The 14,018-nt window shown below is 41.9% G+C and overlaps 1 protein-coding gene across 1 annotated transcript in view; it reads left to right on the forward strand.

Annotated features, from left to right (window-relative positions):
- Nucleotides 1–12,081: 12,081 nt before the first annotated feature.
- Nucleotides 12,082–14,018, forward strand: part of FSHR (follicle stimulating hormone receptor) — an 89,610-nt gene continuing 87,673 nt past the window's right edge. The window contains exon 1 of the mRNA XM_009333611.1: nucleotides 12,082–12,233. Within this exon, the coding sequence (XP_009331886.1) occupies nucleotides 12,082–12,233 (152 nt within the window). The remainder of the gene's footprint in view (nucleotides 12,234–14,018) is intronic.

Consider the following 14,018-nt stretch of genomic DNA (forward strand, 5'->3'; position numbering starts at 1 on the left):
TCCTCTCGGCACAGAGCAGTCACTGTCACCGGCCTCATAGGGCAGTCAGTATTAGAGATGCTTCCTAAGGCATATCCTTACCACTAGATGGTCCATGGATGTGGCCCACTGTGATCATTTCCCCCTCTGCCTGTTCTGATGATGTTTCTAGAGCTAAACATCCTCTGCAAGCCTCTCCCTATCCTCTTCCTGGAAAGAAGCATTTAAAAATGAACGCTGGACCTTTCTCTGCGTCAGGCCTGACCCTGCCCCATGCTGTGCCATAGTCAGTTCTTTTTGAAGGTGGCAACCGGCTTCAGAATTAAGTTGAGCTGAGAAGCCAAATACAGTTGGGACTCTGGGATCTATTGTTTCAAGCTTTTTGCAGAATGGGGTAGATTCAGAGTTTTGTGTCTGAGAAATGTTGACTTTTTTTTTTTAATGAATCTGTCACTCTCATCTCATCATGGGATCTGAAGACTAAGCAGGAGCAAACAGTATTTACTCCTCTGCCTTGTCCGGCTGCCAGAAATGTGCCACATTGCCCTCTGACAGATCAGTTGGAAACAAAGAAGAAGAAAAGGGATGAAACAGAAGCTATTTACAGATGCAAGACTTAACTTCGGTGCTGTCACCTTCATACATGGCAGAAACATCACCTTCTCCTACACACGTTGGAGAATGCTCCCTACAACAGCTGTGGTCTGTCAGTGACGAAAGCCAGAGTTTGTAGTAGGATGTGAAAGTGTGAATATTGGCCGTGATCAGCCTTGGGAACTTTTTCCTGCTGGAGCTGGCATGCTTTCTGCCCAGAAGCTGGATGACTTTCTGGTGCTCTGTCAGCTGATGCTAGCTTTAGATTTGGCCAAGTACCCTATCTGAAGGGTACATCTGGGCTCGGTTTCTGTTTCCCCCAAAACTGTGACTTTATAGACCTTTATAGTGGCTCATGCGTCTTGATTGTTATTAATCTTTTTTCTTTAGGCACATGTGTGCCTCCTGTTATGCCACTATGGCAGGGTTGCATAAGAACCGTGCAGAGGCTAAAGATTTTAATTTCTTAAAGTGCTTCTTTTCCCCCCAGAGAGTCTTTTTTAGTAATTTTCTTCCTCATTCAAAATTCAATCCTTTTCCCACAGTTCAGTGTCACTGCTAGCATTTGATAAAATCACTCCTATAATGAATTTGAATTGAGATATATTAGGGTGACCAGTGGCTTAATGGCTCAACTGTAACTACTCCTTGAATCAGCTCCCAGGTAATAAGCAATGTAAGAATAACTCCTCATCTTGTGTGCTACACTACCTGAGGTTCCTGTGGGCAATCATTATTACGTGCTACTTCCATACACTGTTTGGCCAGATAATGCCTTGCAATTAGGCCTTAAGAGCAAGCAATGGAAAGCTCTCCATAAAAGCTGATTATATTAGAGCCCAGCAGCACATCCGTACCACCATTCTCAAGATTTGTTGCCTTTTTGATGTCTCACTGTTGCTGCTCTGATCCAGAGGCAAGCTGTTTATCCAGACTGCTGCAGGCCAAATCTTCAGCAGTGGTGCTCTGGCGTAGCTGCACTGAAGTCAAAGGAAGTATGTCCTGGCTCCTTCTCACGTATATCCCCACATATTCCATAATGGTAGTTGTATCCTATTGGTATTTTTCCGTTTCTTTTGTTGTCACATTCATCTTCAACTGGTATAAATAGCGTGTCAACATTAACTCAATGGATCCATTGTTGGAATCAGGTCTGCTTCATGGTTTTTGCATAGATGATGAAATGTTTACAGGGGCTGTGGGAGATAGCACAAAAATAGAAAACCTTGAGAGTTTGGTGAATGTCAGTACAGTTTAGGAACAAATCTTCACTAACCCTTGTAGTTTCACTGCCATGCATGGAAGGAATGGACAGCTCAAATTGGTCCCAATGATAGCTCCATGTCCTGAGTAGATGGAAACTGCTTTGCTCATGCAGAGCAGCAAACAAGCATAACTGGTTCCTGAGGTCAGCACTGCAAGCCCAGGTTTAACAGATTATGCTGGGGTGGAGAATCTTTAACAATTAGGGAAGAAAGGAGATTTTCAGCCTTCCTGCATTCTGTAAGAGGCATCCACATGTGGCCAGGAGCCTTCTGTCCACTTCCCAAAGCTGCTGTGGTTTGGGAGGGTGCAAAGCAATTTTCTTTTGCTTTGCTTTCAAACAAGCAACAGTAATCTCCCTGAGGCTGGGAACGTGGCACTTTCTCTCCAAGGGCACACCACATGTAATTTTGCAAGCAGAGGCAAAGTCACTTTGCCCACATGCCAGGCCAGTCAGGAGCTGTATGAGCAAGATTGGTTAGCACTGAGCATGAACTAATGAGTCCTAATGAAATTTCTGCTCAGCTTGGAGTACAAACGGAACAGGCTTGTAAAATACCATGTAGATACTTTTTAAGAGACACAGTAGAAAACCTCACCTGTGAGGTCTCTTTGGTCTCCAGGCACTTTGAACTTCACCTGGGGTAGCAATAATTAGCCAAGGTGTGGTCTTCATCACTTGGTTTCGCAGGGTTTAACAGTCCGTGCTTTGCCTTTGCTGTCCATCTTAAAAACAGCAGAGAAAGGTGATCATGAAAGGTAAAATAGTCTTGCAGCCTTCTACAGGCAGTTTGGGTTGTTGCACCTAAATTGTTGTCAGCTTAGTCCAAAAGGTACCTGTTTTTTTCATGTCAGACAGATGTAACACAATAGGACATGTCATTTGTTGATAAATTATATCGTGCTAAACCATGTCATGTGAGTCAAAAGGATAAGGAAAATTGTAGCAGCAGTAAGAAAAATGAAATATGTTGGTGGAGTATGGCTTTTCTTTCTCCTTTGAGTTTACAGTGTTCAACAGATTTAAACCTTTTTTAGATATCTAACGCTTTTCTCCTCTAACCCATCAGTGAACCATATTCCAGCAGTGTCACAAGGGTGGCAGCAGCCAGAAGAGCCTTTCTGAGTGGAAGACATAATCTGCCAGGGTGTGCAGGTGGGCAGGCTAACAGAAATCCGTTAGCACTTTTTTTTCCTACAGGTCAGGATCTTCTGGTACACTGGCCAGGTTTCAGTTTGGGAAGCTATACATCTGTCAGGACTTGAACTGTGGCTTGTAAAGTTTGTTTGAATCCTTTGAATAGCAAGTAAGTCCTACGTGAATGTCAGGTGTGATGGAGTCTTAGAGACAAGGTGAAGTTGAGGTGTTGACTGGGATGTGAGGGGGAACCTCAGTGCATCTCTGTCCTTCCCCAGGCTTCCCCCAATGGATGCCAGTGAGTTCCCCAGGGCGCAGGCAGCAGCGTTGCTTCTCCATTGCCAGGTCACAGATGGATGTGCAGAGAAGCACAGTGCAGATGCCAAAAGTGGCTGTGGGTGGGCAAGGGAGAGGTCAGGAGTCCTGCATCTGGGTTTGCAGTGTAGGGCCCTGAAGCACAGCTTCCTGGCTTGGGCACATCACTGTGGGGTCACGCTTGTGTTGTGCAGGCCTGCTCCTTGCTGGGGCCTGCCTCCGGGGATCTCTGCTCTGCACCCTGGTGGATCCACCCACCACCAGGCTGTGGATGTGCCAGTAGTTTCCCTGATGCTTAACCGGCAGCATCTGTAAAATGATGCTAGAAGTCTTTCTGTGTTATAGAAGTGGGGACAAAAATGGGTATTAGAATTGCGAGGTGCTTTGATAACATCGTAATGAGGACTATAAAGTACCTAAGACAGAAAGAGAAGCTTCCTTTTCATCATTTGGAGAATCTCATTAGTCTACCTGCCACTTCTTTCTTTGCCTTAAGAGCAATGGCAGGACCTTATTCTTCTCCTCCTTTTGCAGAGAGCTGTGACTGACCTGCTCCCTGTGCACTGAGAGCACTTGCAGGCAGGTCAAGAATTGGAGGCTCCTCTCTGTCACCTTCCATGCAATAATCTGCTTCCTGGCAGAAAAAGTGTCAAAGGAAAACTATTCCAAGGAGGAATATATTACTGGACAGTCCTATAGCACCAATTCAAGATTGCTGAAGCAACTGGAAGCTGCTCCTTTTTTATTTTGCCAGGACTCCAGTTGCATAAAGACTTAGACGTGCCCAGCTTTCCTTTCAATGCTCATTTGCTTACATTTAAGTGCATGTGTCATTTTTCATTATTTTATACGCTAAGGGGCAGATTCTGAATTTTTTAGTCATGTTTGGCAGAACGTTGTTCCATAAATAATCTTATTAACTTCAGTGGATCTGTTTGTGGAAAATAGTACTGTTCAGCAGCAGCTGAGGAGTCCCAGCGGGAAGAGCAGGGAAGAGTGAAAGAGGAAAATGGCTGCCAGAGATCAGATCAAGATTTAAGTTTTAATGTTGCTCCACCTCAGTCACTGAAGGCAGTAAAATATTTTTTTTAATTTGGTGTAAAAGCTTCAGCAAGAGTAGGAAATACCTTGGATGCCCTTCTAGGGGTGCTTTAAAACAAAAGTGCAATATTCATTCTCAATGTACAGCATTAAAAAAGGACTCAGTGACTCTTTGGTTCCTAGTTACCACCTCAGGCAGCTTATTTAGCCTACCTGTCAGGAAGGTAAGAAGTATACAACACACTGTAACTCTTGCAAAGTAATTGGGTCACTTTTTTAGCCTTCCTCTATCAATATTAATAACCTGCACTAATTGCACAATGCTTTCATTTTTTTTCTCCTTTTTCTTCAATCTGCTACAGGGATTAGTTAGTCATTTGCATCTTCTTTAGAGGCCTTAACAAATGTTAATTTGTCATTCTTACCTCTCCTTTTCTTTTTTTTTTTATTAAGTGTCAGAATGAAATTAATTTCCCGGAAGGATATTTAGTGTCTTTCATGTATCAATCAGGGCTGAGCTCTTCCTTTTCTCATGCGGAGATGGTTTCTCCTAAACTGCATGAGGTCAAGAAAGGAGAAGATACAGTTTTACGCATTGCAGAGTACCTTGAAAATAAAGACATAAGAAGTAGAAAGTTAAGTGACCTATGGTATGCTGTAAAGATATTTCCATTTCAGACCTCTTTAATATATTTCAATGCCTGAAATGCTCATCCAGTCTGAATGAATTTCAGCAAACTTAGTTGCTGTGGCCAAACAACAGGTTGCTAGCACTGTCTATGGGCAGTTTGTAAGTACTAGAGGAGTTAAGCAAGTTTTCTCTTTACAGATATCTCCATACTTTAATCCTTGAAATTCCTCACGTATACTCTGCCAGGCTGCTCTCTCTCTTTAATAGGAGATGCTAATTACATGACATGTTGTGGAGGCATCATTAGGGTAAAGTTTCTTTAATTCATTTTATTTCATAATAAATTGTACTTGAAAGTATTAATGGCCTCTTGAATTTCAGGGAGTGAGAAGTTTAGGTTTGCTGCTAAACTGCATAGCTTCCCAGATGGCAGGCTCATGAACTTGGAAATGATGGACAGGAAGCATTGCCAGCCTATTTTTTCATGCTGACGAACATTTCTCCTTTATTTATGGATTAAAGACTATTAGCTGAATAGTACATTGTAACCATGCTCAAAAAAACCTGACAGTGTAGGTTTGAGGAAAAGCATGAATAGTCAGTCTCTATTTTAAACATCCTAGGGAGATTTTTTTTCTGACCCATAAGTAGAATCACAAAAGAATTCAGGTGGAAAAGGGACCTTGGGAGGTCTCTGGTCCCACCTCCTGCTCAAAGTGAGGTCAGCTATGAGGTCAGACTGGGTTACTCAGGGGCTTATTCAGTCTGGTCTTTTAAACCTCCATGGAAGGAGACAGCACAACCTCTCTAGCAACCTGTGCCACTGCTTGACTGTCCTCAAGGTGAAAAATTATCTCCTTGTAGCCAGTCTGAATGTCTCTTGTTCTGTTGCCTCTTGTTCTCCCACCCCGCACCTCTGCAATGAGCCTGGGTCCATCTCTTGATCACCTCCTCGTAGACACTGGGGACTGCTGTTAGGTCCCCACAGGCCATTCCTTCCCCAGGCTGAACAAGCCCTGGTCTCGCAGCTTCAGCTCACAAGGCAAGAGCTCCTGTCCTGACCATCTTGGTGGCCTTCCCTGAACTCCCCCCAGTTAAATGACATCTTTCTTGTACTGGGGGTCCCAGACTGGATGCGGTACTGTTGATGTGGTCTAACAAGTGCTGAGTAAAGGGAAATAATCACTTCTCTCATTCTACTGGCAGAGCTGCTCCCCAGCCAGGCAGTGCCCAGCCTGGATTGCTGCAGGGGGTTCATCCTCCCCAGGTTTGGGGCTTTGCATTTGTCCCTGTTGGATTTCATGAAGTTCTACTGCTGCTAACATGAACAATGTATGGTTATCGTTGTCCATAAGCAGATCTACTTGACACTACAGTTAGGCAAGGTTTCTCTTGCCTCACATCTCTGGCCTTCAGATACGCTTTGCTGGCTGGGAAAGGCGTCGGGGAAGAATATATGATGCAAAGTGTGATTGTAGGCAGGCTTCAGTGTCTCTTGTGCATTATTTTGGTCTAGTCAAACCCACTCATGGACAGTGCAAAGAAAAAGTACTTCTATAACTGTCCTACAGACATGTGATAGAAACCTAGCAGATGGGCTGCGTCTTTTATTATCAACGGGGGACGAACAGACCCAAACCTGGGGAGCAGTACTAGATGGGGTGGCAAAGACTATTGTCTGACTTCAGTGTTGTCTCTTGCATATGTCTCCCATGGTCCAAAAATACATGAGGTGCTTATATCCTCAGATTGCCTCTGAAAAATCATATAGAGAAAGGGCTGGGTGGGAGCTTGTCAGCCATAAAAGTATTGGGTCAGAGTGAAATAAAGAAAGTAATAATTCCCCTGCTCCCCCAGATCATAACACAAGCACATGCTCACTGCTGAGAAGTGTCAGCAAAAATGTTAGAAGTGTCCGAGGCCCTTCTGCACCAAACAGTGTCCTTCCCTAGTTAAACAGATAGGCAGGGCCATTTACATCAGATGTTAATTAGGTTTTAAGGAGGGGGTGGCGTGGAGGGAGGAAAGCAAGAGTCACAGTGTGGTCGGTTACTGCTGCATTAAACACAATGCCATGCGGCGTGCTGCTCTGCAGTCTGCAGACGTGTTATTTAATAAGGGAACTAATGACAGCCAAGTTTTGAAGTCAAAAGCCAGACAGTCACGGGAAATCTGCGTGAGCATAATTCCATACAATTTCTAATCCTTTCCTTACACCAGTGTGTTTCCTCTTCTCGAGTGAATGCACTCCCTCTGGTGGCTAATCTACTATCTCCATTTCGCTCTTTAGAGTTAAGGTTGCATGCGAGCAGCTGTGCTAAAAGAACTGAGAGAGCAATAAGCTACTGCTTTTATTAGGCTAGTTTAATGTTTTATGCTTTCAACACTAAGGGCACAGATAATGTCTGGCCATTCAAATGTATTCAAAAATAATCTGTATTCATGGAAAAAGATGAAGCTAAAAAAAAATCTGTTCAGAAAAACTATTTCTGGAAAGAAGCTGAAAACATTATGTTTTTATCAGAAAAATGGTCTGTTGGCCTCAGTGATCTGTTGTTTTAAAACCCACGTTGGTCATTCACAAAAGGTAAATCAATGATGTGTCAAACTCCCTGTTATTAATTTCCTCTTAGGTGTCTATCTGTTACATCTCACATTGCAAGCTTTTCTGGATAGAAAACACCTTTTTCTGATCATAGCGTGGTAGTCACGACAATAGATGCTATTGCTGCCTGTAAACCCATAGGGAGAACCTATGTGCTGGAAATAATCAAAATAGTGAGAAAACTCCACTCTTTGAAGGATAAAATTCTTTTGGATGTGGTTTGTATGTCACCTGTTCATATAGGTGATCTATTTGCCTACACATTTTTATAGAACACTTATGGTTAAGCAAAGCCAGTGTTACAGTGGCATTCAGTAATTAAACACTATTATGAGGCTGGGAAACATCAGCAGAAAGAGTATTTACTTAATTAGCTGTCATGTTGTGTTTCAAAAGAGAGAAACACAAGCAGAAACTGCTGCGAACTTGCTTGCCCGTAGGTGGATACACTCCAGCACCCGGTAAGCTTCCTGCCTTATGGAAAAGAGCTGTTCCCACACCTCCGACAGCTGGATTTAGATGCTGAGCTGACCATGTCTGCACTGCAGTGGAAGGGCTTAGAGTCATTTCGGTATATTTGGAGCAAGTTTAGTGAGGACAAGAGGGAGAGAGCTGGGGTGATTCATTTTACTTTCCACTGTAACCCCATCAATCCAGGCGACAGCGTGGCCCGGAACAGGCACCGCTGCTTGATCAGAGGATGGGATCTGCAAAACCCCTCAGTTCCTCCTGCTCAGTGCTTGCAGAATTAGACCAATGCTAATTTTAGACGTCAGTGGCAACTTTAGAGGCTGGTCCTATCAACCAGACTCCTTTACTACTGTCTTAAAAAAGATCCCTTGGTGACCATATAACCTTAAATTAACTGTCTATCCCAGAAGCCATCTAATTACATAATCTATAATATCATCATTGAGTTTCTGTCATAATTCACTTAATTGCATGTCTGTTGCTACAGTGCTTCAATTTTGGGAAATTTCTGTTTCCTTGCTAAGGAAAACAGTTTACACTCTCAAGACCAATTTGCCAGCTGGAGTATAGTTCTTCTGCGAAGGGACACAAAGATAAGGCTCTTATAAATATCTGAAAGCACCATCATCTCTGCATTTATACTTCCAACAGTATGTATCTCAATGACAGTGCATCACAGTCAGCCATCTCCACGAGACAGCTCCTTACTCCTAGCACGTGATGCTCTGAAGGTGGCAGAGTGCCTAGCTGCTGCAGGTCTATGGAGGCATGAGTTTGCACCCTGCCTGAGATAGAAGCTACTGAGATAGAAGTATGAAACCCTGTGATGGCACAATGACATAAGGCATATTTATGACTAGCTTTAAGTAGCTCTCATGGATCCCCTGCAACAGGTCTTTTGGGTTTTCAGGCATGGCATGGTGGTAGCTCCAACCTGGTGCTCAAGGGCTTGCAAGTACAACCTCCCAGAAAGAGACCAGGAGGTATCTTGGCATTTTTTTCCCCTCCTTTAAACAGATTTTCTTCCTGAGAGGAGACAGTTGTGTTCCTCAACTGGTAACACAGCTGTTAAGAGAGGATCATCAGCTGATTAATCCATCCAGAGGACTGTAGTGATGTGGCTGTGTGTCATTTGGCAGTCATGAACAGAAATCGGGAGAGAGATTCCCACTTCACAAAATTAATAGACAACAGAGCCTATTCTTCAAGACCTTAGATCATATATGTAAAACAACTTGGAAATCCTTTTGAATCTCCATTTATCCTCAGATAGTTTTAGTGTGGTCCCGAATTAGTGTTTGCTCTAATATGAATGAAATGTCAGTTCCATTTTTACATACTAGTCTGATTTTATTGAATTTAAAGATAACTGGATATTTCCTTAAAAGTCTTACCTCCATAGTATTTCAAGAGAATCTTGGGGTTTGGGGTTTTTGTATTATTTAATAATTGGCATCTCACTCTAAACTGTTACTAATGAAAGTGGAGCAATGTGTACTGTACTGATAAAATGGCCTCACCAAACAAAAACAGGAAGGAGCCAACCTCCCTCTTTTTCTTCCTTATGCTCATGATTTGCTGCTGGGCCTGACCTGAGGTTTTAAAACATCTATGTTTTACTAGTTGTATTAAAATAAACCACGCTTGGTATAGTTTTGAAAGTCACTAATAATTGGAAAGATCTCTTGTAGCCCTAGTGATATTTTTTAATCTCCTGACTTTTGCATAGAGAAGAATTGTTACTACTTCTGAAACAAATTTTGGAGTTTGATATATAAAACCCAAGGTTAATCAAATTGCAATGTCTTCATATTGGTGCAAATTATTTTGACATTCAGAGAATGTTACAACTTTTTAAACCGTGTCATAAATATTACTATCCATTTCATCAGTATAACATGACCATTTATATTGATGTATTTCAGGATGAAGAGATATGACTTACATTCCTTTGTAACCAAATGTTCTTGTGCCCTATATATTCCTCAGTCTTCACCTTTTGTTTTTTTTTGGGGGGAGTTCAACCTACTTTCAGTCTACAGCTGTAGAAACTAGAGACTTGCTATTGAAAAGACAAAAACAGGAAAGCCTCAAATGAGTTGTCTTCCTAGCATTTGTTTAAATCCTGAAGTGTCTAGTTAGTCCAACTTGCAGTGGACTATAGCAATTTTTTACTATATGGGAATTTCTTTGACCTACTTCTGCAGTTTTCATCCCATTGAGTATGAAGGAAGGTAAAGGTGGTACTCATTTCAGAAGATCTTGTAGGTCTAAGATCTTTCAAAGGAATGAATATATATATATAGGAGGGAAAAGTCACTAATATTTTAGAAAACCTTTTTTCTGGAAGTCACTGTCATTCTCATGAAACTTACACAACACCTTAGCAAAATGGGGTCTGTTTTACACATACAGCTAAATGAATACTCTTACAATTCATTACCATTGTTTGAAAGAGATTGTCACAATTCTTTTTTACCTTTTTTATGTAAATATCCCTGTTCTCATTTGAGTAAGTTTAAGTGAGTGGGGAAAAATAACAAATATTGGGTGAGATTTGGTAAAATTAGGGTAACTCTTAAGGTAACAAAGAATCAGTTGGATTAGTTTTGAAAAGCATAATTAGCTCCTTTCAGAAACATCTACATTTTGATGCTTATTTTAAAGGTGAGAATGGCAGAATATTTCGGCCAGCACACTTCAGAGAAAAGATGCTGTCTTGTGTTTCATTATGTTTGCTTATGCTTTTTGATTATGTGAGAAGAAAAAAAAAAAACTATTAAAAAAAACCCAAAGAACAACCTAACAGCTGCTTTTAACAAGATTAAAATCCTTCCGAGCAATGTGAAGGATTGAATGTGAGTCAAGTTCAGCAGAATTACCCATGGCAATCCAGCTCCAGCACTCACTTAAAATGCATATGACTTAAAAGCTCTGTGTGTCTGAAACAGCTGTTTACAGTTTAAAAGGAAAAAAAACAAACCCATAGAAACAAATAAACAAAAAACCAACAAAAACCCGAAACCAACAAAAACCACCAACTTTGTATCTCAAAATTCCCATTTCAGGTGTCTTGTAGACAAACCCTGGTTCCAGATGATAGTCTGGTGCAGCTTGACTGAGTGCTAAGAAAGAGTTAGCAAGGTCACTTCCCCAAGGATTAATATTTGTAACAAGAAAGATATTTTAGCTCAGTCAAAAAGTAAACAAAAGAAATAAGGACTCAAAGACAGGATTCGATGTCCAGGCCTTATGATGGTATTCTTAAAGCTGTTTTCCTCCTGTTGTGTCACAAATAGCCATTCTGCATATTTCTGTTTTTTTTTCCAGCTGACGAAATTAGCTTACCAGTCCCAGGGGACCATTAGGAATGTGGCATTTTCTCCTGTTCGGGTTCCTATAAAGGTGCCAAGGAAAAGAGCAGATGAATCAGCAAGTGCATGAAAAATAATCACAGTTGAAAATAAAGGTGTGTTATTTAGCTCTGACTTTAGGACTGTATAGCTTTTAACCTATCAAATAGATTATATACCCTATAAAATACAGAAATAACACATTTCTTTTGCCTAGGAGCAACACAAAAGCAGGGGCTCTTGGATCCATGAAGGGGAGCATAAATAGTGCCTCTCCTTCAGGGACAAAAGTCCCTGGGCTATAGAAAGTAAAAATGCTTTGTTGTCCCTTGGTCTTACCAAAGAAGACATGCAAAATAGAGTAGCTGAGAAGGAAGGACCTTTTCCCAGTGCAGATACCCAGTGCGTCAAAAGCACCCTGGTTAGTTCGGCTAGGGCCCATGATTTCAACACCACTTAAAATATAAAATACTTTTGTCATGGAAAATCATCATTGCTTCTTTCCATCCCTTCTCTAAGGTCATAAACGATCTGGGGCCATGAACTGAAACTTGCTGAGAAGTCATCCCCCAAGAGCCACGTGGTTCGTCCCAGCTTTTGGGGCGGATCTTCCATTCAGGGAGTTGGGCTGGGAGGTCTATGCATTTCTCCCTTTCAGATGAAGGAGACGGGCACAAATGTGAAGGCAGAGATGTCTTCAGTCCTCGCCTGTTTGCTGGTTTTCCTGGCGGGCTGCTCGGGATGCCAGCACCACGCCTGCCGCTGCGCGGGCAGGGTCTTCATCTGTCAGGAGAGCAAGGTGGTCCAGGTTCCCTGGGACATCCCTGCCAACGCCACCGAACTGTAAGTAGGGAGAGGGAATGGTTACAAGCAGCAGCCTTGTTGCTGACTCTCAAAACAAACTGCTGCTTGGCAAGCCAAGGGTCAGGTTTGTAGGGAGTTGCTCGGGAGACTTACACCAGCTGTTTGGAAAGCACAGCCTGTCCTCCGAAACTCGCTTAATTACATCTTGAAGCTCCTCTTCGTTACTCTGATTGTGCTCATTTTAAGATCTCTGTTAAGAAATTATATGGTACATTATAATGCAAAGCACAGACTAAATTTTAAACAAGCTTCCTTGGTGCTGTGACAGTAATTTGAAGCATAAAGCCTAAGCTTTCTTTACAGCTTGCTTTAGCGTTGTCGAAACGTGTAGTGTAACTTGTCTGCCCCAAACAACTTGATGACGAGTGCTTGTATTTGTACTGCGGGAGCTTTCCAAAGGTTTGTGCTTGTTTACCAAGAAGCAACTTAATGTTTTCTTTTTGAAATCACAAAGGCATTACAGAAAGGACTCTGATAAACATTCAGAAAGCTACCCTCTATCAGAGGAGCAGCACGACTGCAGTTGGAGAGAGTGAACCACATAAGGATACCGTACTGCGTTACTCAAGGAAGAGTTTTATCTATCTTAAAGCTTCTCTTTGTTTTCCATAAAGTAACATGAGCAGTACTGTAAGACAGATGTTTTCTGTGTCAGTAGCACAGGCGAGCAAAAGAGCTTACGCAATGGCGAGTATGTAACTGTGCAAATGATTGTTTTCATTTTAATTTTTTTTAAAGCAAGTTATATCACCCCTTGCCTACACCCACAGCCATCTGACATCATTAGGACCTAAAGCAAAAGTGAAAAGAGTAGTCCTGGATAAGCCCTTTGATTAATAAGTGGAGTGGCAAGTTTGGAGGGAGGATACAAGGATATGTCACTAGTTGGAAAAATATACCCCATCCCGATTTTAGACACCACCATATATCCGTGGTTACTATCTCACAGTTTTCCTAGGGCAGAAGTTATATTTTGTTCAGAAGGAGGGGTTGTTATGCTCACTGAATAAGTAGACCATGGTGAAAACTTGAGAAAAATGTCTGAATTAACCACAGAAGGTCAGTAAAAGTTTAAATCATTCTCACAACTAAAAGGAAAAATAATCCATCTGTGATTTAGGTCATCTAAATCCTGAGTGAACCATGCTCCAGGCATACACTGCTAATTTTGTTTAATTTTGCTTTGATTCTTTCTTTAGATTACACAGTTAAGGTCTGCCTTCTAGGGATTAAGCAAAAGCAGTTCATAATTATTTCTGCAAAGTAGAGTTTTATGTCACCAAAAAGCACCTGTTAGTAAAATGGGATTTGTTTGCAGCAGATCCTTGTTAACTTCTCGAGGGTTTGTTGAGGATGTTAACTTGTGGGTTCCTCAGCATGAGTGTGTATTCTCTGAAACAGGCTGACTACAATGTTAGTGTGACTGAAAACAGTGAGTGAATCCTTTCTTCTGGCAGCGTCGTAAAATAGTGGAGTTAGAATCTCTTGACTTGACTCTCTTCCCACTTACACCAACTTTTGGTTCCTTGGGAGGTAATTCTGGTCCCATTAAATCAGTATAGACCTGGGACCAATTTCAGCATGGCTTGAGAATTTGTCCAAGAAAACTCTGTAGAGTTGGTTTGAATGTACCAAACGTTAATGTTGCTAAAGCCAGCTACATTCGCTGAAGAGCTGTTAAGTGACACATAACCTCAGATTTGCCTTCAAGGTCAAAGGGGGACTCTAGAAAGGTGCCTTCCTACACACCTCTCCACTGAGTGC

The sequence above is a fragment of the Pygoscelis adeliae genome, unplaced genomic scaffold (assembly GCF_000699105.1).
Source record: "Pygoscelis adeliae isolate BGI_AS28 unplaced genomic scaffold, ASM69910v1 Scaffold1, whole genome shotgun sequence".
In the NCBI taxonomy this organism is placed as follows: domain Eukaryota; kingdom Metazoa; phylum Chordata; class Aves; order Sphenisciformes; family Spheniscidae; genus Pygoscelis; species Pygoscelis adeliae.